General features: G+C 38.4%; 3 protein-coding genes across 13 annotated transcripts in view; 2 read left to right on the top strand and 1 right to left on the bottom strand.

Annotated features, from left to right (window-relative positions):
- Positions 1 to 3859, top strand: part of nf1a (neurofibromin 1a) — an 88401-nt gene extending 84542 nt beyond the window's left edge. For 9 of the 11 annotated variants that reach the window (XM_055196815.2, XM_055196813.2, XM_055196812.2 and 6 more), the window contains one exon: positions 1111 to 3859. In XM_055196815.2, coding sequence (XP_055052790.2) covers positions 1111 to 1253 — 143 coding nt within the window. In that variant the 3' untranslated portion in view covers positions 1254 to 3859. The remainder of the gene's footprint in view (positions 1 to 1110) is intronic. The other 2 variants (XR_012367565.1, XM_073862825.1) reach the window with 2 other exon arrangements.
- Positions 1 to 5477, bottom strand: part of LOC129438183 (uncharacterized) — a 42471-nt gene extending 36994 nt beyond the window's left edge. Inside the window, exon 1 of the mRNA XM_073862827.1 lies at positions 5251 to 5477. The gene's annotated coding sequence lies outside the window, so the exon portion shown is untranslated. The remainder of the gene's footprint in view (positions 1 to 5250) is intronic.
- A 6614-nt stretch (positions 5478 to 12091) lies between these two features.
- On the top strand, positions 12092 to 23610 carry akap1b (A kinase (PRKA) anchor protein 1b). Its single transcript, XM_055196810.2, has 10 exons — positions 12092 to 13676; positions 14498 to 14631; positions 16288 to 16414; positions 16491 to 16618; positions 18868 to 19045; positions 19126 to 19276; positions 19518 to 19585; positions 19670 to 19743; positions 19830 to 19895; positions 21703 to 23610. Exons 1-10 carry the CDS (start codon positions 12152 to 12154, stop codon positions 21763 to 21765), a joined length of 2514 nt encoding a protein of 837 aa, XP_055052785.2. The 5' UTR covers positions 12092 to 12151; the 3' UTR covers positions 21766 to 23610.
- The last annotated feature ends 288 nt before the right edge of the window (positions 23611 to 23898 follow it).

The following is a 23898-nucleotide window of genomic DNA, read 5'->3' as shown; positions in this document are numbered from 1 at the left end:
TCTGAATGCATTTTCAATTGAATTTTGCTACATCCATCCATGTCAATGAAAATGCTATCCCGTGTGTCCTACCCGTAAATGTAAATGTATTTGGAAAATGGTCATTTTGCTACAGTTTTTGCTTGACCATGTTAAACACATCTGATCAGTTCAGGTAATACATTCTCAATTTAATTTTGCAACTTAAAAAGCATAGAAAAAAACAGAACTGTATGAAACGGAAAATGTAAATCAATTTATTGAATTTGAATTTTCATATTGCACATAGATTGCAGGGAAATTTTTATTTAAATATAGAAATGCATTGCCATTTTACATATTGCATTGCCATATTCCATTATTACATTCTAAATTGAAATTTGCTACCAGTATGCTTCCATAGACCTGTTCCTCTTTCAGTGCAATGTGTAACAACTGAGACATATTCACAATAAGAAAGGAGTAAATTTCTAAAGGAAACTTGCATAGCACGAATCAAGTGGAGTTAATTTAACATTTTTGGGTCCTTTTAAGTGCTTTCTGATACTTTGGAAGTAGAAAGTGACCGTCTTGGTCGCCATTCACTCCCATAGTAGCCAAAACAACACTTATAAATCTGCATTAGGGTTTTGAAGAACAGAAAGAGACACTTGGGGTCCGAACAGCATAAGTGAGCTATCCCTTTAACTGTTTACATTTGTAAGCTTTCCCTTAGTGATCATTTTGTGCACTGAGACCCCTACTGTTCAGTATTTGTATTTACTAAATTTTCAGCCAGACTCATAAGACTTAATATCTTAAAGGTGGGGTGCATGATCTCTGAAAGCTAATGTTGATATTTGAAATCACCTAAACAAACACACCCCAACCCAATAGAATCTGGACCTTCTTTTGATAGACCCGCCCCACACATACACAACCCAGGCAAAGATGTCGGGTAGTAGACACGGCACTTACTGCTGATTGGCTATAAGTGTAATTTGGTACTCGGACTGACTCCCTTTTCCAGTTTTTTTTTTTTTTTAATCATGCACCCGCCTTTAAAGTTGTACATTTATGTTATTATATTATTATAATTGGATTTATTTTATCTAATATTGGTTAACATAACAGTGGTTATTTTTTTTACAGGTATCGACAAGGAGAACGTTGAGATTTCGCCCACTTCAAGTCTCTCGTCCAGTGGGCGAGCACGGCATGGGTCAGCCAGCCAGGTGCAAAAGCAACGCAGTGCAGGCAGCTTCAGACGGTCAAGCATTAAAAAGATCGTCTGAGATCTTGAGGAAATCATTCGTGGCTATTGTGCATCTCCACGAATCCGTTTTGTTTTCTGCTGTCCGGTTTAACACGGTTCCTGCATTGATGTCCTGAGGAAGGATACAAGTTTAACTGAAGCTCGCCACACTCGGATAAATTCACGAAGGGGAGTAGGAATAAACTCGGAGATTGCACTGAAACGCTTCGCGTTGCACTTAACGCCGTCGAAAATTCGTTTTGGGACCGACCACATTTAAACGCAAGATTTGGGGCGTATGCGCATCTCTGTACGCTTCGAGCTCCCGAACCATTTTGAACGTGCACCAAGAAGAGGCATCTTTTCTGCAACTTGCACAAACGTATCTTTTATTAAAGTCTGAAAGAAACATGAATGAGAAACTGACTGAATCAACCACTACAGCATACGGATGACCAATATTAACTGTGTGGAGACTTGCAGCCTCATTATTCTGGCCCGGCATGATCTGCCTTTTTTCATGTAGTCTTGGACCCACGTTTAGGATGGATGAACAGCCTGTCGTAGAGAACCTGATATTTACAGGTTTCAAATCTGGACGTCTTTGCGATCCCAACCAGATGTATACACGGAAAGCTTACGCGTGTACTATACTATCGACGACAATAACGATCATATATTTTGGGTTCTGATTTTATCCATTGTGTGCCTTTGTCAGGGTTTTGAGCTGTGTATGGTTTGTAAAATAGGCGAGACCTCATTAAGGAAGGGAAAACAGGTACTAATTATGAAAAAAAAAGTGTTGCGGCTTTAACATATACAGTAACGTATGTCCATACGTTACTATGGTCACAGTACCATGTGACTAATTGAATATAAAATATCATCCTGCAACATCTAAATATTTATTCTGTAGATAATCCTTTTAGAAATCACATGAAGGTATTGCTTTGCATTCGTTGTTATGTCATCAGTCGTCAAAACAAGATTAAAGAAGAGCAGAGGATGAGTCCATGTAGTTTTCATTAAAATTATGCTTTGTTTACAAATACAATTTGTTGATGGAGATTACAGAGTGCCATTCGGTGTGACATTTCCAAAAATGTTCCCCTTCAAACACAATTGGCATTAAAATGAACGTTTTTGCGTCTCACCGTGGTGCAATATGTTTTTTGTTTCGTTGAACACTATGGGTTTTGAAATTGCACATAATTAAAATGTGTGATCTGGAAATGTCCGTGCATTTTTACCCACATTTGTTTTTCACTAAAGTCTCCAAATCCCACCAAACACTGACATGGTAACGTTGCACCAAAGACTAGTTTGCAATATTGTGAGAAGAACTCCATTCTGTATATTTTTGTTTGTCCTGTATGTTATATACTTTAAACTAATTTCTTCCATATAGTTTTCACGTAGCACATGGTTATCTCACACAGCCACTAATCTGCTATTGTGAATTAAAGCGATAGCAAAAATCTGCCATTTAAGGTTGAAATGCCATTAACAAGTACAATGGGTGTTTTTGTGTGCAATATCTGTCTTCTGCATTCAATGACCAGATCATTTTGTCAAAACTAAAAGGTAATGCTTGTGTACCTGGTGACGAACCCATTAATGTCTATGAATGTCATTTATTAATTTTTTTGTTGTTTTTAATGGAGGGGGGAAGTTATTCACATGATGTGTTTGCTCCAATCGGAAATACTTGTGAAAGGGAATCTTGCATTACTAAAGAAGGGTACCTAACAAATGAAAGAGGATGGCAAATGTGTGATTTAATTTTAGCTTCGTTTCCGAAAGAGTTACCGGAGTTTCGTGTTTTACTCTTGGAGTTGGGACCAAATCAATGTTGTCGTTTTGTGGATTTATTTTTTACTTTAATGTTTGTTTTACAACTTTACTACCATTTAGATCCAAACACTTATGTTTCTCTAAATTTTGTATGATCATTTTAGTGCACTAAGTATTATGGTAAAATATACTAATAACAGCGGATTTCACAATGCCATATGTTTTATCAAAAGCAAAACTTGAAGTAGGATGAAAATGTTTATTCCCGATTTACATGTTTAATATTAATATGTGTCAAATTTAAAGGTGTGTTTTCAAAACCGATAATATGAAGGAACATCAGTGACTCAATTGAGACATGTAAGATTTTATTATTTTGCATCCATTACTTTAAATAACCAAAATATATCTCCTTTATATTTAAATCTGACATGTTACATTGCTGTTGCCAATCTAAAACTGACTAAATCAGATGTATTCTCTGTATGTCTAATATTTTCTTACTTTAAGATGATAATGAAGTTTGGCCTAGACTCATAACATGCCCCAAGCCTGTGATTTGAATTTTATTATTCATCAGAAACAGACTAAAAAGGTTTATTTTATATAATTCAAGATTTGTTTGTCTGACGCATTTGCCACATTTTTAATTGCATTGATCATCTGTAAACAATGTATTTGTCACTTGTAAATATGTTTGTGTAAAATTGGAAGGTATATAAATACAAGTGTAAATATATGTGATATTGTATTACTTGCTTTTTTTGTAAAGCGGTTAGTTGCTGTACATGTATAACATGGCAATTAAATTATACCAGTGTTCGTAATAAAAGTTTCCCTCAACCCTGTTAACATGCTGTGCAGTATTACTTGACAGTTAACATAAATCCCTCATTATTGGTGGTTAAAGAGGCAAAGAACACTATGAAATCAATTGTGATTTTTAATCAAAACGGTTTTGTATTTTTAACTTGAAATCTTGACTAAACCCCCCTTGTGGAATTTTTTAAAGGTGCCATAGAATAAAAAACTGTATTTATATAGGCAAAGATAAATAATAAGAATTTTGTACATGGTAATGACTTATCATTGAGCCTTCCTCATTCTTATGTAAACATTGTGTTTGCAAAAGACTGCTGGAAAACAGGCCAATCTCAACATAACACCGACTGTGATGTAACAGTCAAGCTGTACCCCCAACATGATTATTAATGTGATGTGAGCTACTGGGATGAGCCTCAGAGAAGAGCTCAACATTATTATTCATGGCCCTTCCAAATAAGGCAAAAATAAACCAATTTAGCACTTAATAAAGTTACATACCTTCTATGTAAACATCAAAGAACAATTTAACATAGTATGTCAATGCATACTTTGGCACCTTTAAGCACTTATCTCCAAAAGTCATTTTTAAATTCTGAGAGATTTGTTCAGTGTTGTATGTGTGTACAGAAAGAGACTAAGAAAAACATTTGACAAAAGGATTTAAACCCACTTTAAAAGCGCAACGGATTAACAATCTATTCATTTAACCGTCTATATTATCTTGGTGTCACTCCAGGGTTGGTTTGAGGCTGTGAGTGAGAATGAAAATATATCAAATTAAAATATATAAACACAGAAAGTATGAAAATCTCTTAAAGGCGGGGTGCATGATCTCTGAAAGCCAATGTTGACATTTGAAATCACGTGAGCAAGCACACCCCTACCCCAATAGAATCTGGACCTTCTTTTGATAGACCCACCCCACACATACGCAACCCATGCAATGATATCGGTTAGTAGACATGCGCCTTACTGCTGATTGGCCACAAGTGTGTTGCGTTTCTGAAAAATCGTGCACCCCGCCTTTAAATGCCTTAAATTGTTAGGTTTAATCATATTGTCTATGCATATCATTTTAACCTACTGTTTTAAATTGTGACAAGTGGGGAATTGCTACTTCTAAAAGGTTGAAATTGCTTGATTTGATAAAACCAAATTTTAAATAGTATGTTGAAGTCCCGTGTAAAACCAATTTAGTTATACTTAAGGCATCAAAAAAAAAAAAAAAAAACATTACAATGTACTAAACTAAACCCAACTCTTAGTTGTCCCTTTGTGTCCCCATTATAATCATTATTATATGGACATCAAGCTTTAGATTAAAATATATATGACAAATAATAGGAGTTTTATGATTAACCACCTTTTTTACAGGGATAGTTCACCCTAAAATTTAAATTTGCTGTTTGTTTACTCACCCTCAGACCATCCAAAATGTAGTTTTTTCTTTAGTAGAACTTGGTGGGGTACCGCAATACGATGTAAGTTCACAGATGCTTTTTCTTTTGAATGTCAATAAAAGTAGATAAAAATATAATGTCCGTGGCTCCTGGCGATATACTGAGTTAAACTCTCGCTCTAAGAAACTGAAAATTATTTACAACCATAACTTGTAATCCATAGCCTTAGGACAGAGGTCCTGGATGGGTTAATGTAGTTTATAATGCCATAAAACTGCATGCACAATAATTGGAAAAGAATTTAACGCTGTAAAAACAGTAATTTGCCTGACATTTCATATCAACAGCACAAAAGCTGTTACACAGAGCAGACTGGTCTTTTTAATGTGGCAAACAAGCAGTAAATTGAAGTGAACCAGTCTTGGGGCAAAGTTCAGTTTCTTTCCTAACACTAACAGGCATGTAATGTCATTAATATGTTGCTCACGTTTTGCTTCAACATAATCCATAATTTATAAAAAACATTTATTCAGTTCTGTCTATCTATATGGGGTACATTAATCACCTGATAATCTTTATAGAATACAATTATGTCTGTTAATGTTTCAATGTATAGTCTTATATACAGAGATACAGTATATGTGAGTTTTATATCAGGAGTCTCTAAATTTGGGATCTCTGTATTTATTGATAACCCCTAATCTAATCAATTTATTATCTCCAAATAATAAACAACAGCTTCATGATGACCTGACCAGCATGGCAAAGTCCGAGACCACCGTAATCCCGCGATAATCCAGACATTCACAGAGATTGCGGCGTTATCGCGAGATGTGATCAGCTGATGCAGCTCTGTTTTTAGAGTGTGCGTTCGGTCGGTCAACACGTGGGGAGGAGAGAGACAAGAGACATACGGAGTGGGGGATACGTTGGGATCGTGCTGGGCCCTAAATACGTAACATTAACATTATACGAGACAGTTCACAGTGGCGGTGCAAAGGACGCATAAACACAGTAAGTACGAGTCGCATGTGTGGGTTTTGCTCCCCATGTCTAGCGCAAAGAAGGAGGGAGCCCATCTTAGCTGTCTTGTGTTGCCCTCTGATTAACATCCAGGCACGTTTTTACCATATCACCGCTCATTAGCATTTTTGAAAGTGATTTTTGCATCTATTTGCTTGCACAGCATATGCGTGACATTGCGCCACTGGTATTTACTATCAAAAGCGCGTAGTTAAGTAACTTGACAATGGTTTTAGCGGCGGCGGCTAACTGGCTATTGCTGGCTCGCCAAATCTAAATTAAACTCAACTGGCTTGTGCAACTTTTGCACATTTACCGATATCGGGTATTTTGTTATTTGATCCCATTTGTGTTCAAACCACATTGTCTCATAAAGCTACTGGAGTTCGTATGATCATTTGAGAGACCCATTTTAGTATGATACGCTTAAATGCACGCGCACTTGAGTTATCTTTGTTCTCTGCGCATTTTGACGCTTGTCATGGACTTCAGTGCGTTCGCACCTTAATTCTTGTGAATAATGCACCAAGCCGCGTGAACGACCGGTTTTCATGAACTCATGGATAATTCAAGGCTGCCCGAAAGAGGACTCCGTAACGTTAGAGGGTTTCCCGGTTTGGAGTGTTTAAAGTCAAGGTGCCTCAAGAAGTCAGTTGCACGAATTGAGTAAATAACCGCATGGAGTTGTAATTCATTCAGAGGTGCGGCCTAGCATGCGTTAATACGCGCGCACTGTAGGTCAAAATCACCTCTTTGTCATTACGCACTTAAACTAACTTAATTCTGTTCATATTATGCCAGTATCACATTAGTGCGAAATCTTGGGATGCTCAATTTGCTAATATCTTATAATTGAGTGGACGCCCGTTAGTTATTATAGTAGCAGTGGACAGTTAGCCTGATTGCTAACACGGGCTGCGTGCATTACAACCTCGGGGTATGTGGCGAAATAAATACGAGGGGTGTGTGATTCTGTGCTTATTGTAAATCTTTTATTATGATACCGATTTCCACCGCTGCGTAAATTTATCGCGCTACAATAGCGCGTGGACGGTGGACGTCACTTTCAGGGCTCCCCGGTGTAACTTCATTCTCCACCGAACACGCAGCAGCCGGTGTTTTATATTGCGTGCGTAACTATCACGAGCGTGAGTGAATGGAGGTTTGTTTTTCTGCTGTACGTGCCGCATACACCGCTGTACTAGAATTTGTGCTCGGTAGGTGAGTATATAACGTGTTGCGCGATTGAATGACTACAGTGACCCTCCGTTATCAACACCCGTCACCAAGGTCGAACGGCCACCGTACAGCACGCGCTTCGCTCTTTTTATCCACATGCGCTCAGGCCGCGATACTACGACGCGCGCATGAGCGCGTTTATTTAACCTAGTGTGAAGGTGAACCAGTTCAGGATATCTCACGTAGCCGCATGTTTGTGATCACGTGACCATACACGATAACCACCGTAGTATGCTTTAGTATTTAGTACACAGTATCAGATTCTAGTACATGTATAAGGTTAAAACACTATACTATCTAGGAATTTTATTTAGTAAATAAATACTAAAGTATACTGAAGTAGTTCCATGTGTTTGTAGTAGCTTTTCTCTCTGTATAGTACTTTCATTATTTTTATTGTATTGAATGCTGCTGCATTGAAAACTATAAAATGTCAGGTATGACTTTCACATTTATTCACTTGACGTTCACTTGTGGATACATTGTCACCTCAAATCTGTGATGTATCATCATGTATAAGGTGAAAGTTGAAAGTGACATGATTGTCAAGTATGGTAGCCCATACTCGAAATGTGACCCCTGCCTTTAACCCATCCAATGGAGTTGTGAACACAAACAGTTCAAGTCGTGAATACGCGCATGGAGCAGTGGGCAGCTATCAGTTTAGCGTCTGGGGGGAGCAATTGGGAGAAATGTGCCTTGCTTTAAGGGCACCTATAACCTGTTGACCGTGAGACTATCTGACTATAAGGCGGCGACTGCCCCAATGGTGGCAAAGTTGGCGTGTTACGTACGTCAGCCATTGTTACTATTGAGGACCATTGCAAGAAAGTACAGATGCAAGGCAGCAATATCAAAGTATTTTAGTATGGATGTCATTTTGCTGTATACTTTTCATATTCTTCTTGGACCATAGTACATATCCAAAACTTATACAATGTTTGTAATAGTAATAGCAAGTATTTTTTGGTAAGTGATTGATATAGGAAATCATATATGGAGCTAGATGCTCTTCCTAGGAAAATTGAACCACCCAGATCAAAGTCCCCTTACTAATTCTTTACTTGAAATGGAAATAGACATGGAATATCATCTGAAAACTTTATGCAGATATGTTAACGGAATCAAGAGCAACTAAATTTAATCCACACAGCGCACACATTTTAAACAACTTTTTTAGGTTTAACAAAGCTTGTGTTTTCTGAAATGCTAAATCAGTTGTTGAGCTTGGATGATTTTTAGGCACAGTTATATTTTTTATTATTACTCATAGAAGTGCACCGTTGATATGGTGAGTTTGTCATTTTTGTTGGCTATATCCTGGATAACTCCTGTACAGTACAGTATCGTGAAAGGTACACCATCACTTATGTCAATGTCTCGTGCACCTCTTTAAATCCGACATCATTCATTTTTAGCACATCCTTTGTGACCTTACAACTATATTCTTATTTGTACAACAAGACACATGTTTTTTTACAAAGTCAACAGCCACAAGCAGTTTAATAATGTCACAAACAATTTGTCTTTTTAACTCTGTGGTAATTATTTAAGTTAATTATCAAAGGTTTGTGCTTGCCTTGTATAAATATTTTCTCACACTTCATAGACCTTAAACTAGATGGGTTAAATATAACATTGACCTTAGAAAACAAATCACTCTCTTGCCAGTTTATACGGGACATGACAGCGTTTTTGCACACAATCTAACTCCTGATGTCTTGAAGCACAGCGTGATGTTTGTTCTAAACCATTCCACATGGTCATTTAGTCAATATTTATTGGCAGTCGGATTTAGTTAGCCATCTGTTTTGTGAAATGCAGTCTAAAGAGAAATGGAAACCCTCTTTGTCTTCGGTTGCTATGTACAGGAGTGGATAGGAGGGGTTTGTCTACGACGTATTTTTTCTCTAGAGTCAGATTATGCTGCGATGGAAAGGCATGCATGGATGTCCTTTTTTAACTCTGAGAGGATGCCCCTCCCAACCGATCATCAGCAAGGCGGGCATAGCACGTAACTCCCAGCAGCCTCTGAGGTTGAATGTCAGCCATGTGATATTGTCCCTGAAGTTTCAGCATGGCTGCCGAGAACACTCCCATGTCTCGCTTGAAACAAAACAGACAGGCCAAAAGTGCAAGAAGCACTGTTATGGTGTCAGATAGGTCTAACTATGTACTCACCTTTTTTTGTGTGTGTATTTCTGCATTGTCTTTGCAGGCTGTGAGCTATTTACGTAGTTTTATTTTACGACCAGTGTAATTATCAGTATGTACAGTGCATTGTTTTATTTGCTTGTGCATGTTGTATAAACATGCAGTTGTCTATTTTATAAATATTACAGAGGCAAGCGAACAAGACAAAGAATATTGAACGTCATCTCGTGATGACTCACTACTTTTTTGATTGTCCTAAAGGCAGCACTTCTTTAACTATAAAAGAATTTTATACACTGAAATTCGAAATTTTCATATATGGTTTTCGTCCTAAAAAATTTGACACCATACAAAAACCCATTGAGTCTGATGTGTATTAATTACCCATTGCGAAAAAAGGTTAACACTATTCACTCATTACGAATGGATGAATGACATAAGCAACAAGCTTGGTTAACTTGAGCACAATGCTTTATAATCTTTCATACATCCTTTGTTTTGAAATCAGTAGCTACCATCCTGTTTTCCTAGCTGTTCCACAATCATCTGTCACCATCGTTTGTCTTTATATTTCATCTCTTTTTATTCTGTGCTTTGTGCTGCTGGACGAAGAGAAAACTTGACAGACGCTATTCTGGGTTTTGGCGTTCACTTGTATGGCTCTGAATGCTACGGATGTGAAGAACACATTTTTTATGATGGATGAAAATTCCGGAGGCAGTTTGAGAACTTGATTGATCTTAACTTTTTAACGTGACAAAATTTCAGACTCGTGTACAAACTTCATAACATTTTGTTACATGCAAGTCATCATTATGCTTGATAAAGTACAGGATTTCTCGCAGACAATTTGTTGGTTAAGGTGGTAGGGTTGTGCGGGGCCGGGGGACGTGGCAAACAAAGATGCGTCATGATGATAATGAAAATATTTTTATTAAAAACATTCAAATAAAATTCTTAATTTTGAAGAAACTATGACAGAAAATGAACACATACTGGATTATTAATGAATTAAATGTTTTTAACATATACCTCTAATGGGGATAGCTGCGTGATGAAGTGAAACTAAAGGGTTAATTAACACAAACTGAAGCAGATGTTGTAGAGCGTCTGGCGAACGATGATAGCGCGAAGATTGTAAAAACTGATTATTTCCCATTATTAATTACATTATCTTAAATGTTATTAATAAAGGAGTGTAACTACTGTAGCATGTAAATAATGCACATAAATAAAGTGAGCAAAAGCGCTCAACAATTATATCTAATCAACAGGCACGTGAAACCTAGCTAGCAGGTTGCTCAAACAACAAAATCACCAGCTAACTTACTTTAAATTTGCAGGAACTATACAGTAACGGGCATAAATAAACCCAAAACATAAGTCCACATACAGTTCTCATGGACACGCGTTTTATCAACTAACTATCCTCCAGACAGTGACGGACCACGGCTCTCGTTTCGGCCATGTGGCACGCTCGCGGTGTAAAGCGCCTTCGTGCTCTTCCCCGAGATGCACTTGACAGACTTTTGTGCAGCAAAATAAATTTTTTTTGGAAGACCTAGTTAAGGCGGTAGGCAGGGTTTCCCAGCTTAGGCGGGCCGCCCGAACTGCAAAGTGCTGCAGGAAACCCTGAAGTAGTTATGATCTTTAAGCATATTGTTGCTTTGTTTGTGCCGGTGGTTTTGACACTAGCTACCTGTGTGAATGATATTGCATTAGATAAAAATATAAACAAGCGGAAACAATTTATTTTCACGCCATGGTTGGGTAAAATATGGACCAACCCACCCTGTCGCTATTAAATTAACATTTGCTTAGTTGTTAAAGCCTAGGGGTTTTCAAACTGGGGTCCCCAAAATGTTCCAAGGGGTTTCCAGAAATTTTTAAAGAGAAAAAAGACAAAGTAAAAAGTGTGAAAATCTACGTGTAGCCAATTATTTAAGTTTGTAAATAATTTGCTGTCTTTATAATATCACAATTACTATTTATAGAAGAATTTAAATAAAAAATATAGATATATAGTTTAAGAAAGGGGTTCCTTGCTTAAGGTTCATCATATGTTGGGGTCCCTGCCATCAAAAAGTTAAATCCCCCTTTGGTGATATTTTGGTGATAGTTTAACCAAATAGTTGGTTTGTTTATATTCGTAATCCTCCCTATGAAATCCAGACTAAAGTCTAAATATTTTATTAATTGATTTTACATCAGTATTAGAGATATCATGGTTATATTTTCAGTGAATTTTCTTTGCATCATGTAAAAAATAGACATGTAAAAATGTTTCTAGATAATTTTTGCCCTCATAAAGTTACATACCTTTTATGTAAATATCAAGGACCCATTTAATACATTATTTCAGTGCATTCTTTGGCACCTTTAAAAACCATTTTTTTACCTCTTGTTGATTTGTTGTTGCAAGAAATGACTCAAGCACTGTCTTTGGAAACTAACCATCATTCCTTGTGTTCCCTTACAGTGTAGCTGCTAGGGTCCAGAGGAGATGCCACTGAGGTTCCGGTCCTTTGTTCCGTATACGCTTCCTGGAGTGCTGGCGCTCATAGGCTGGTGGTGGTACATCTCCCGGAAAAAAGAGCGAATCCCCAGCCTTGACAGTCAGGAGGGGTCGGCTATGGGCTTGCAGTCTTCCTCCGGTGAGGGCAGCAATGGGATGGTCGACAAAGGCTGTCTCACAGCCAGCAGCACCCACCGTAGGACCAGTCGAGACAAAGTCAAGGCCAAAGAGCACAGACCTGTTGAGCAGGAAGTTGTAGCAGAGATTCACACACCGGTGCTAAAAGCGACAACGGAAGAGGTTCTTGGCTCTCCCCCGGTCGTGTTGGCAAGCGGACAGCTAAGCACCCCTCAGAGCAATAGAAAATCAGCACCCCAAACAAATGACCCCGAGACCACCAGACAGACATCTCCGGTCTCATCTTCGACCCCAACAAAAACTGTGGAGGAGACCTCTCATCACAAGGCACCAGAGGTAGAATCATCGATTCAGTTATCCCAAGTGAGAGATTTAGGGACTGCAGCCTCATTCGAGAAGCAGGCTGAAAAACAACCAGACAGGGAGCGGTCTGCAGGACTGGCCAAGGCAGAGCGACCAGAGCCAGAGGGAGAGGTGGCAACTGAAGCCTCGACCCCAACGTGTATAAATAACCTGCCAGGTGACGTGACAGATATTGAGCTAGCCTCCATTACATCCTCAACGGAGGATGGAGTTGACAAGCTGGAGACGTCAAATCTAAAAACACCCCTGGCTTTGGCCACATTCCCCAACTCTACCAGCACACCCATCTCGGAAAGCTCCACAGAGGCCCGGCACCACGAAAACGGAGACCTGGGCCTTCAGTCTGAGGCCCGTCCGGACATACAGGAGCTACAACGTCTAGCGGCAGGGCTGATCACTGAGGTCATCTCGGCTGCCACCCAGGAAGTCATGGCGGTCAGCAGCTGTGAGTCCCGGCACAGCAAGGGCTCAGAGGTGGCCGTCGATGGCACACTGGCTGTAAACGGAAGAGAAGCCACCATTGAAACAGAGCTGTGTGTATCTTTGGAGAGCACCTCCTATCAAAGCCATGCAGAAAATGCACAGGCGGAAGAGGAGATAGTCAACGGTTGTATTGCACCTTCACTGTGGAAGGTGCCGGAGAATGATGAAAGGAAAGTAAAGAGCGAAGGACAGTCTGTGCCTTTGGATTTGGCACCGGTTGTGGCAAAGCTGCAGATAGAGGAAGCCCTCGTCGAAGATTCGGGATGTAGCACGTGTCAGTCAGAGGATGGCGTTAGCAGCGAGGACCTCCACAGCACGGGATTGTCCTCTGCTGTGTCGGACCTTATTCAAATTTCATGTAGGGCCTCAGAGGGTCATGAAGATGGTCAGGAGAGTCTTGTTCTCACCGGCCCTCAGGAGTCCCCGCTTACAGCGGAGAATGTGGCTGTGGTTTGCGAGGCGGCGCGCTTGAACGGCACGGGTTTTAGAAACGGTGTTATCAGTGAGGTCGAAGCTGACCAATCAGGAGGTGAGTGACACAACTGAAAAGTTTTTTGTTTGAAAATGCAGCTGGTATCAAATCTGTTGTTGGCCGGATACAGTGGTGTAAAAAAATCCTTAGTCAAGGTTTCCTCTCAACCACTCAATGGCTTCATATCCAAATGCTTTAAAGAGAAACCGCAGATGCTCAAATTCCCAAACAGCGTGTTACATGAGCACCACCACACATGTGCGCGGCTGTTTTTACTGCTCCCTACTACGACAACCTCCTTACATGGGATCTGAATTTTGCATGCCATTGATTGAAATGCAAAATTGTGTATTTAAGGATAACCATGTCATCCACTAGTAGGAGATTTTTGATTTTCAGGAAATCTCTTATGTTTTGCAAGTTTACCTTGTCATCTGTATTAGTCGTGTTTGTTATTGTTACCCATTGGTTGCTTAGCAAGCGGTGATGTCCTGGTTAAGCAGGCATTTGCGTTCGGTCTGTGAAGGAATGATTTGTTTAGACCTCATGGAGGACATCAATATATATAGCTGTGATGTTTTCAGGGACATGGATGGCTTTTTATTCAGCTATGCTAACTATACTTGTAACTATATCCAAATTAACTCCGGATTTGCTTCAGGTGACCTTTACTTTTGTTTATCTACTTGACAGACATTTTCTCATCTGTATTTTTTCTGAAAGGCAGCCCCATTTGGTATCTAATGTTAAGAATGGATTAGGACAGGATTATTATGCGAGCATCATTTTTAATGTCAAGTCACTTTTTATGTGAATTTATTGCTTATTTTTATTGAAGTGTTATTTCCTGGACTACATTTGTCACTTTCTCTGCACAGGTTCGGATGTGAATAGCATGGATTCAGTGGACAGCTGTTCCACTTTGGGGATGGGAGAGAGTCTCACAAGCAGCAGCCAGGCCTGTCAATCACAGAGCTCAGAGCTCATTGTATGGGAGATTGAGGTGCCAAAGGTGCGTTTATCGGAAAACCAATTTAACACTGTATGGAGGAAAAAAATCGAGTTTTTTTGTGTCGACACACTTAGAAAAAATTGTACAAAAGCTTTCACAGGGACAGTATACATTAAATAATAGTTACCATTTAGGTACAGATATCTATACTTTGGTACGAATATTCACTGTTAAGGTACTAATATGCACTCTACTTTTTGAAAGTGTACCACCCCTGTGACAGCTTTTGTATCTTTATTTTTTGGAAAGGCTAGTATTCCTGTAGCTAAACTGGTGAAACATTGCATTAGCAATGCGCAAAAGTCATGGATTCCCAGGAGACACACAAACTGATAAAAAATGCAGACTGAGTGCATTTAAAGTCGCTTTGAATAAAAGCATTTGCCAAATTCATAAATGCAAAATATGACCCTAGACCACAAAGCCAAAATTAAAGGAAAACACCACCGTTTTTCAATATTTTACTATGTTCTTACATCAACTTAGACGAATGAATACATACCTATCTTTTTTGATGCGTGCACTTAATCTTTGTACAGCGTGTCATGAATGTGTTAGCATTTAGCCTAGCCCCATTCATTCCTTAGGATCCAAACAGGAATTAATTTAGAAGCCACCAAACACTTCCATGTTTTCCCTATTTAAAGACTGTTACATGAGTAGTTACACCAGTAATATGGTGGAACAAAATAAAACATGGCGATTTTTTTTTTAAGCAAATAAAAATGAGAACTATATTGTATGGCGGAAGAGCACTTCTAGTTTGTAGCACTTCAACCTTCTTATCCGGATGTTGTTCTAATCCTGTATGAATTTTTATTTTCTGATGAACACAAAAGAAGATATTTTGATAAATGATGTAAGCACCCAGCGGGTTGTAACCATTGACTTCCATAGTAGGAAAAACAAATACGATGGAATTCAATGGGTACTGTCAATTATGTGCTTACTATCATTTATATCTTCTTTTGTTTTTATGCGAAAAATTAAATTCATACAGGTTTAGAACAACATGAGGATGAGAAAATAATGTCAGGATTTTATTTTGGGTGAACTATCCCTTTAATTCACACGGGTATATTTGTAGCAATAGCCAACAATACATTGTGTGGATGATAAAGGATCGTGTTCCATTAAGATATTTAGTAAATTTCTTACTGTAAATAAATCAAACATCAAACAAATATTTATTTATCTTTAGTATTGTGTTGCTAAGGAATTTATTTAGAAAACTTTAAAGACAATTTTCTCAATATTTTTCTATTTTTTACACCCTCAGATTCCACAGTCTTAAATAGATTTATCTTGGGACAAATATTTTCCTATTAAGCTTTCGGATGACGTATAAATCTTAATTAAAAAAATTTACCCTTATGACTGGATACACAAGTATGAATAGAATAGCTTTCTGAAAACACTTGTATATTTCTTTATGAAAAGGTAATTTTTGGCCACTTGAAATGATTTTCATATGCAAAGTCAGTCAATTTGAGTATGATGGTGTTATGTTATATTATCTCAGATACCTCACCTGAACTTCTTTGAATTGAGAATATGAAATACAAAAGCAGTTCACACAATAATAACATCAGTATGAGTTCTTCATTTCATCTAAGAATTGTACTTATTTACCCTGCGTCCTGTCTGATTTTGCAGCATCTAGTTGGACGGCTCATTGGCAAACAGGGAAGATACGTGAGCTTCCTGAAGCAGACCTCTGGTGCGAAGATCTACATTTCAACCCTGCCTTACACCCAAGAGTTCCAGATCTGCCATATAGAGGGTATGTTGGGTCTCATCTGCTTTTTCTTACAGTTTTGCTTATGATCTCCTTAACATTTGTTTTTTTATGTTCTTAGGAACCCAACAGCAGGTTGATAAAGCACTGACTTTGATCGGGAAAAAGTTTAAGGATTTGGACCTGACCAACTTGTATGCTCCACCTCCTCCACCACTAACCCTACCTTCCCTGCCAATGACGTCCTGGGTAAGATTAGCTCATTACCAAAAATGCTTTGGTTGTGTATGTGATGATCTGATAATGAGGATGCAGACTTATGCAATATTCTAGAGACTTCCTACAGTCCTTGATAAATGCGTCGCATCATGTTGGTCTCATACACACTGCAAACGTTTGGGAGTGACAGCCGCATTAAAATGCGGGAGTAAATCCCCTAAATGTTCGTTTAATGTCTGTACGGAACAAGACTCACTCCCGAAAATGTGATGATTGACACAGAAACAACGTTCTGCCGTCTCGTGTGCTTATCACTCACAGCTTTGACCAACATAATAACAGCATTGTGTTTTGCAAATAAAACTCCGTCTTGGCATTGTGCAGGGCTCAAAATTAACTTTTTTATTTGGTAGCACTGGTGCTCCCAACTTTAAAGAGTTAGGAGCACCAGCAAAAATTTAGGCGCATCCATCCAAAAATTTAAAAGCACCACAACTACAATGTAAATGTTAATAGATTTATTTTATTAAAAATAAAACACCACCACCGGGCTTTACACATCCTATGGCCAGCATTTAAAAGTTGGTCTTCTATTTTATTTTATTTTATTTTTTGCTGCATAAATTCCTAAATTAATAAATGCCAAAATGCTGTTGAAATAGTATAGCAGCAATAATAATTTCACAATTACAGGTAACATGATTAAGATTACATAGAAAATCTAGCAAACACGTAAAACACTGATTAATTGTGACATTACAAAAGTGACCCTAATATAGAAGGCTAATATATATTGGTATTGATAACTGCATTACCAGGATGCTATTACTACTAAATAGGCAATGTTTTAAAAAATACAATAAAAACATACCATCAGCATTGTCGTATTCCACAGCAACATGGACCACAAGGATGTTTGTCAAATGTCCATTCACCAGCGCATGCGCACATACACCATCAAACACACTTTGACAGACAGGTCGGTGTCTCCATCAATAATAAACACATTTGTCATGACACGTCTTGTGTTTTTGGCACTTTCGCCATGTTTAAGCAAGGTACGTCTGGCGCTTAAAATGTTTTGATTCCGCCATTAACGCCGTTTTACAGGATTTACAGTAAACACAGTAAGTTACATTTTCATAGCAGAGACACTCGAAATCTTTAAGCCACTCTCTCTGAAAGGTTTAACTTCAACTCGTATTTTCCGGTGCTGGAGTTACATTTGAATCCGGATCGTCGTCAAAAAATACAGTAATAACCTTGGCTGTAATCGTCTCGCTCTCGTCATGCTCGCGACGCGTTCGTCTTTTCACATTTCCGCGCTTCACGGCAACAAGGAATGACTGACGCTCATATTAGCCAATCTGCGGTCTTCATTAAACGCAAGAACTTAATGGTGAAATTTGATTGGTTATGTATCGTTGGAGAGAACACTGAACCTGGGACAGCGCCAGCACGCAGGATCACAATCAACTCGCGTCACAACAAAATGGGCAGTCGCACAAATGCTCCCAAATATATTTTAAGGTCGCACAGATTAAATTTCGGTCGCATATGCGACCAAAATGGTCGCAATTTCGAGCCCTGATTGTGTATTTTATGCTTTTGTGAGGCTGCTTCACAGCGCAGTGTTGCCAGGTCCTTGTCTTTTTTGTACGTAAATTCCGTTTTGGCGCTTAACCGTTTATGGCTTTTGGCTCATGAAGCGATCAAGTTTTTGTAAAGTGTTAATAAGGTGTGAGGGTGCCGGTCCCAATATTTTGATCTTTGAGGTAAAGCATTTAGATTTATTTCGGTTTATTATTGGATTTTTCTTGTCCGCTGTTTTTTTAGTGCAAGATCTGGCAACACCAGTCCGCAAACGCTTGTGCCTCTGTCATTTTCTGAACCGCGCATACAGAAGACTTTTTTCTCTTCTAAGCATTTATTTTTTCAGAAGAGAGACCTGTCCTGTTTATGATGAATGTTTAAACACTTTATTAACTGTTAGTTGTTCAGTTCGGTTATGTACACACTGTGCAGAGTTTTTGTAAATTCGGTTGTCACTGCCTGCATTTTGCGTGAGTTAATTCGGTTGTAGAATGCGGTTGTGAGTCCCGTAAATTACTGAACTGTGTGTGTGTACAGAACAGGATATAGCATTAAAAGGTGAAGTGACAACCAAATTAATATGCAGTGTGTACGGTACCGTTGTATACGAAACTTGCTAGTGTCATATTGATGAAAGAAACTTGTACAAAAGACATCAAAAAATTAGCTCCTCTGTTGTTTTGCAGCTTCTTTTGCCCAACGGTGTTACAGTTGAGGTGATTGTGGTGAATATCGTATCGGCCGGTCACGTGTTTGTCCAGCAACACACTCACCCGACATACCACGCTCTGCGCAGTCTGGACCAGCAGATGTTCCTGTGTTATTCGCAGCCTGGCACGCCAGCGTTGCCATCACCTGTTGAAGGTAAGAGGTTATTTTGTCTGTCTGTATTTTTACATTTTTGTTGTCTCTTTCTCATCCTGACCTCCATCTCTTTTCATCAGTTGGAGTGATTTGTGCGGCACCAGCTGTTGAAGGAGCCTGGTGGCGAGCGCAGGTCATCTCGTACTACAAAGAGTCAAATGAAGTAGAGATCCGATATGTTGATTATGGAGGCTACGAGAGAGTCAAGATCGACAGCCTACGTCAGATTAGGTTGATTTCCTGTCCTTCATTCTTTATTCCTTTGCTTGTCAATACTAAGACCACAGTGACTGACTTAAAGGAACAGTTTACCTAAACATGTACTCGCCTTATGTTGCTCCCAAACTGTGTGGCTTTCTTGTTTTATTTTTGGATAAACTATCCCTTATACTGTGGTCTAATGTAGGAGCAATTGTGATGAATTAATGATCATTTTTGGGGGGTGAACTAAACGTATAACTTTTCTTATCAGGTCGGACTTTGTGACATTACCTTTCCAAGGAACGGAGGTGTTATTGGACAACATTGCCCCTCTTCCAGGTTTGGCTTGTTTTAAAGCTTTAAGATGGATTTTTTAAATCGTCTTAATCAAGTAGGATTTAACTCTTTACATTAACATTAAAGGAGAGGACAGGTTCTCAGCTGAAGCCACTTCTGCACTAGAAGAGATTACAAGAGGAGTTCCTTTGCTGACACAGGTAAGTATTTCATTAATGAATTCTGCAAGGCTGACAGTCTTTTTTAAATACAGTTCATGTGAATTTATTGCTTCAATCTTTTGTAGGTTACTAACTATGACAACAATACAGGACTTCCCTTAGTACACATGTGGAACATGGTGGGAGAGGAGGTGAGATGTTCTCATTTACTATTGCTCATTTATACCGCGGTGCTGTTGAATGCTTTATTTTGATTGGTTAAGAAATGTTCCATTGGTATGCATTATTTTTTCGATAATTACACACCTGACCTGTCAAATGTCTTAAAGAGAACGTTTCACAAACATTTTTAAAGATGTCAAATAAATCGTTGGTGTCCCCAGAGTACGTTTGTAAAGTTTTAGCTCAAAATACCACATAGATAATTTATTATAGCGTGTCAGATAAATAGTATATGCATTGTTTTGCATGGATTGATCAAAGAGATGTGTCACAGGCTTGCCTGCTCGGACAGAATCGCCTCAAGTTCGGTCATTTTCGGATGCGGAGGCACGCGCCCAGTAACAAAGAAAGCCGTGCACACCTCCACACGAAATGGGGTCTCGCGCACCAGTATAAACAATACTTTACAGTTTTTTTTTAATGCCAGAGAAACGTATTCAAAAATAGTGTTATTTTTATTTGCTGGAAAAAATAAAAAAAGAGTGGAGAAGTCACTCAATACCAGGTGTTCTTGTAAACCTTAATTTTTTGTCCTCCAACTATATGGTGTTTATTACATAGAATTTTATAGTAAGTGGTTCTGAGTGATCAATTGTGACATTTTAATAGCCAGTTATATTTACTGTCAATAAACCACCCATATGCAAATGGTTGAGTTTGATCATTCTAAATATTGACTTATGGATCAATGTAAGCTACTATGATTTCAATGAAATGTAAACAATTATGCTAATATGTGACCGTAGACCAAAAAAACAGTCATAGGGGTCAATTTTTGAAATTATGATTTATACATCATCTGAAAGTTAATCTGCGTCCACTCACAAAGTTGATAGTTTTGACCCATTAAATGTATTGTTGGCCATTGCTAAAGATATACCTGTGTAACTTGACTGGTTTTGTGGTCCAGGGTCACATACTGTGTTATGTTGAATTATTCATGGTAGGGCTGTCACAATGATTAAATAATCGTCTAATCGTGATTGTTTGACCTCACCGTGATGATTTCAAATTACCGCAATGATTGCACATCTCTCTAAAAACCACAAGGGGGAGCTGCAGCGCCTGTATAAACGAGACGGTATCAGATTGCTTTTAAATGTGTGTTATGTGTATTAATATTTACTGGCAAGTAAATCTTGCAAAAGATTTAATTTAAATAATAAAAAAAAATCTTTGAAAATTATTTCATAAACAAACAAAAATGTATGAGAATTAAATGTCAAAGCAATAAAACAGACAATTAATATTCATAATCGTCACAAATTATCAAACAATTAACCGTCAGCCAGATTTTATAATCGTGACAGCCCTAATTCATGGTGTGAATTGCCAAGTCAAATACTTAAAACTAGGGACGCATAACAATTAATTGCGATTAATCTATAGCAGAATAAAAGTTTTTGTTTACATCATATATGTATATGTGTATTTGTGTGTGTGTTTGTATGTGTATTTTTATATTAATATTTTTATTTATTTATATATATTTATTTATATATGTATAATGTATATTTTTTTATATATATATTTTATTTATATATATATATATATATATATACATAATTATTATACGCAATTCACACACGTGATGTAAACAAAAACTTTTATTCTGCTATAGATTAATCGCGATTAATCGTTTTTCATCTCTACTTCAAACTTTTCAAGGGGGCTTAGGTATTATTTGTAAGAATATGATGAAGACCTGATTCTCAACCAACAGAACTCACATTTGTTTACTTTAGCTAACACATTTCTTTGTTTTCTGTTTTGTAGTTGGTCCTGCTCAACCGCACTTTGGCAGAGCGAGGTTACGGCACTTGGGTGGACAGTTTCTGATCCTCCGCTGTTGTTCTCTCGCCCCACCTCTCCTCACTCACTTCTCGGCCCACCTGCCCCTTATTATCACCAGTCATCATGAAGACCCGCAGGTTCTTGCCTCCTCAACCCACCATGTGCTCCCCTACAGCTCCTATCTGAAGTGCAGGAAAATTCTTTCTTCTGTTTGCTTTCCCTCCATCACCTTGCGTTTTCTTTACCTGATTTTCTATCCCCCTTTCGTATGAAATCTGCCTACTGTAAAAAAAAAAGGAAACGAATAGAGCCGAGTGTCTGAACACCAATAAGCACTGAAGACGTTCCTTGTGCTCTTGTTAATTTCAAATCTTGTAACTAAATAAAGGTTAATCATGTTTTCCGTCCGACCAGACTCCTTCCAGCACAAACCCAATCGGATTATGCCGCGGATGAGTAATCTGTACTTTGAGATGATAACTTAAAGTGATGTAATCTTGGGACTGCTTGACATCATGTATGCATTTGTTATCACAGCGATGACAAAGCTGTGCTTCTGTAAGGAATAAACCAAGAAGGGACAAACTACCACACCACCCAATAATCCATCACAATGTCTGTCTGTACAACAGTGTGGCCTTAGAAAGGATACGAACCCGCTTCTCGCTGCACCACGCGCCGGACTCTCGGAGCGAACGAGTCTGACAGCCGTCATCGGTTTTGAGCTCTTGCAGGGTTCTTGATTTACACTGAATACAGACATCTGCGCCCATCTGACCTCTGGGATCTTTTGAGAAGGAGTCTAAAGCCCTCGAGCAACACTAGAGATTGAACGGTGCTGTAATACAAAGCGTAAAAGCCCATGCTGACCCGATGAAAACCTCTGGCCTGAAGGAACTGCTACAGAAACTGTGACAGGGACGCGGGCCTTCCCTTATGCTTACGATGAATGGGTCCGTATGAGGTTTTGTATGCATGTTATTATGCTCCAGAGCACGTCTTTGGCTCACTGTCCACGCTTTGCTTTCGTCTCGCTCGTGTCTCCAATCATGTCAAGCTTGAACCACGATATTCATGTCTACGGTAACATTCGCATACTGTAAATAAAATGACGTCCATCTCCAAAAACCCATCCACCCTCCGGATTGGATAAAACACCTGTCTTGAATAAGAAAGCTTTAAGCCTTAATGCTTTATGTTGGCTTTGCAATTAGATCTGCTGTATTACTGTAATTTGTTTAATAGAATAATGATTATAAATGTTTTCACTGATTACGGTTAAATTTAGCTTTTGGCCACGATTCATCCCTGTTTCGGCTGCGGGAACATCTGTACCGTAATATCTTCAGACTCTTGAATGTTTAAGATCGTCCCTGTTCGGGACATTCCCAGGCTTTTAGTCTGGTTAGAGATTGATTGATTTGATTTTTAGCATCATGCACATGCTTGTGTTTTCCAGTGTCACTTCAAAGCCCTTAGTAAATGCAATTACATTAATTTTGCAAAACAAAGAAATCTGTCACTGCATATTTTGGCTATTCTAGACGAAGTCGAAAATGAATTTACATCCTGATGGTAATAAAAAGAGAGCTTCGTATACATAAACTGACAGCATCGAAAAAGTAAAGTCCTCTAACAGATGTAAACATCACTACACAATAGGAGCAAACTGTCCTATTTCCACTATACTATGTATTTTTGCGATATTTCACGAGATTGAGGTTTTAAGATGTCTTGCATCCATCTCAGGTATGAGCTCTTTATTTGCGTTACAGGACGGTTAATCATTTTCATTAAGGAATTGTGTACTTCATGACCTGTGGCAGTGTGTACAGCCGGTTTAAGGTTTTCCCTGTATGTCTACATGCACTAAAGTATACTTTAAAAATGTCTTGTTGCATTTTAATGTTTAAGTTTAAACTTTTTTGACTAGTTAAAAGTTGCTTTAACTTTAGCCCAGTCAAGAAATTTGGAATTAATTGTTCGAACTTCAAAATTTAATTGCAATAAGGATTTTTTTTACAGTGTATATGAATAAGGAACCACGTTGACCTCAGAGCTGAAATGTTTCACTCTTGTGTCTTTAGGTCTGTGATGAATCAATTGCTCATATCTTCACGTTGCCTCCTACCATTAGTGCATAGGTGTCCTTTATATGTTCCCATCTACATTCTCCTG

This window comes from Misgurnus anguillicaudatus, chromosome 24 (assembly GCF_027580225.2).
Source record: "Misgurnus anguillicaudatus chromosome 24, ASM2758022v2, whole genome shotgun sequence".
NCBI lineage: Eukaryota > Metazoa > Chordata > Actinopteri > Cypriniformes > Cobitidae > Misgurnus > Misgurnus anguillicaudatus.
Note: the sequence above shows the minus strand (reverse complement) of the source record. Positions and strands in the feature narration are given on the sequence as shown.

Bases quoted from the DNA above. Each gene is read 5' to 3' on its own strand.
- akap1b (XM_055196810.2), top strand. From the start codon at position 12,152: ATGCCACTGAGGTTCCGGTCCTTTGTTCCGTATACGCTTCCTGGAGTG. The intron at 13,677-14,497 runs GTGAGTGACACA...TTCTCTGCACAG, and splicing joins CGAAGCTGACCAATCAGGAG to GTTCGGATGTGAATAGCATG. The intron at 19,046-19,125 runs GTAAGAGGTTAT...TCTTTTCATCAG, and splicing joins GTTGCCATCACCTGTTGAAG to TTGGAGTGATTTGTGCGGCA.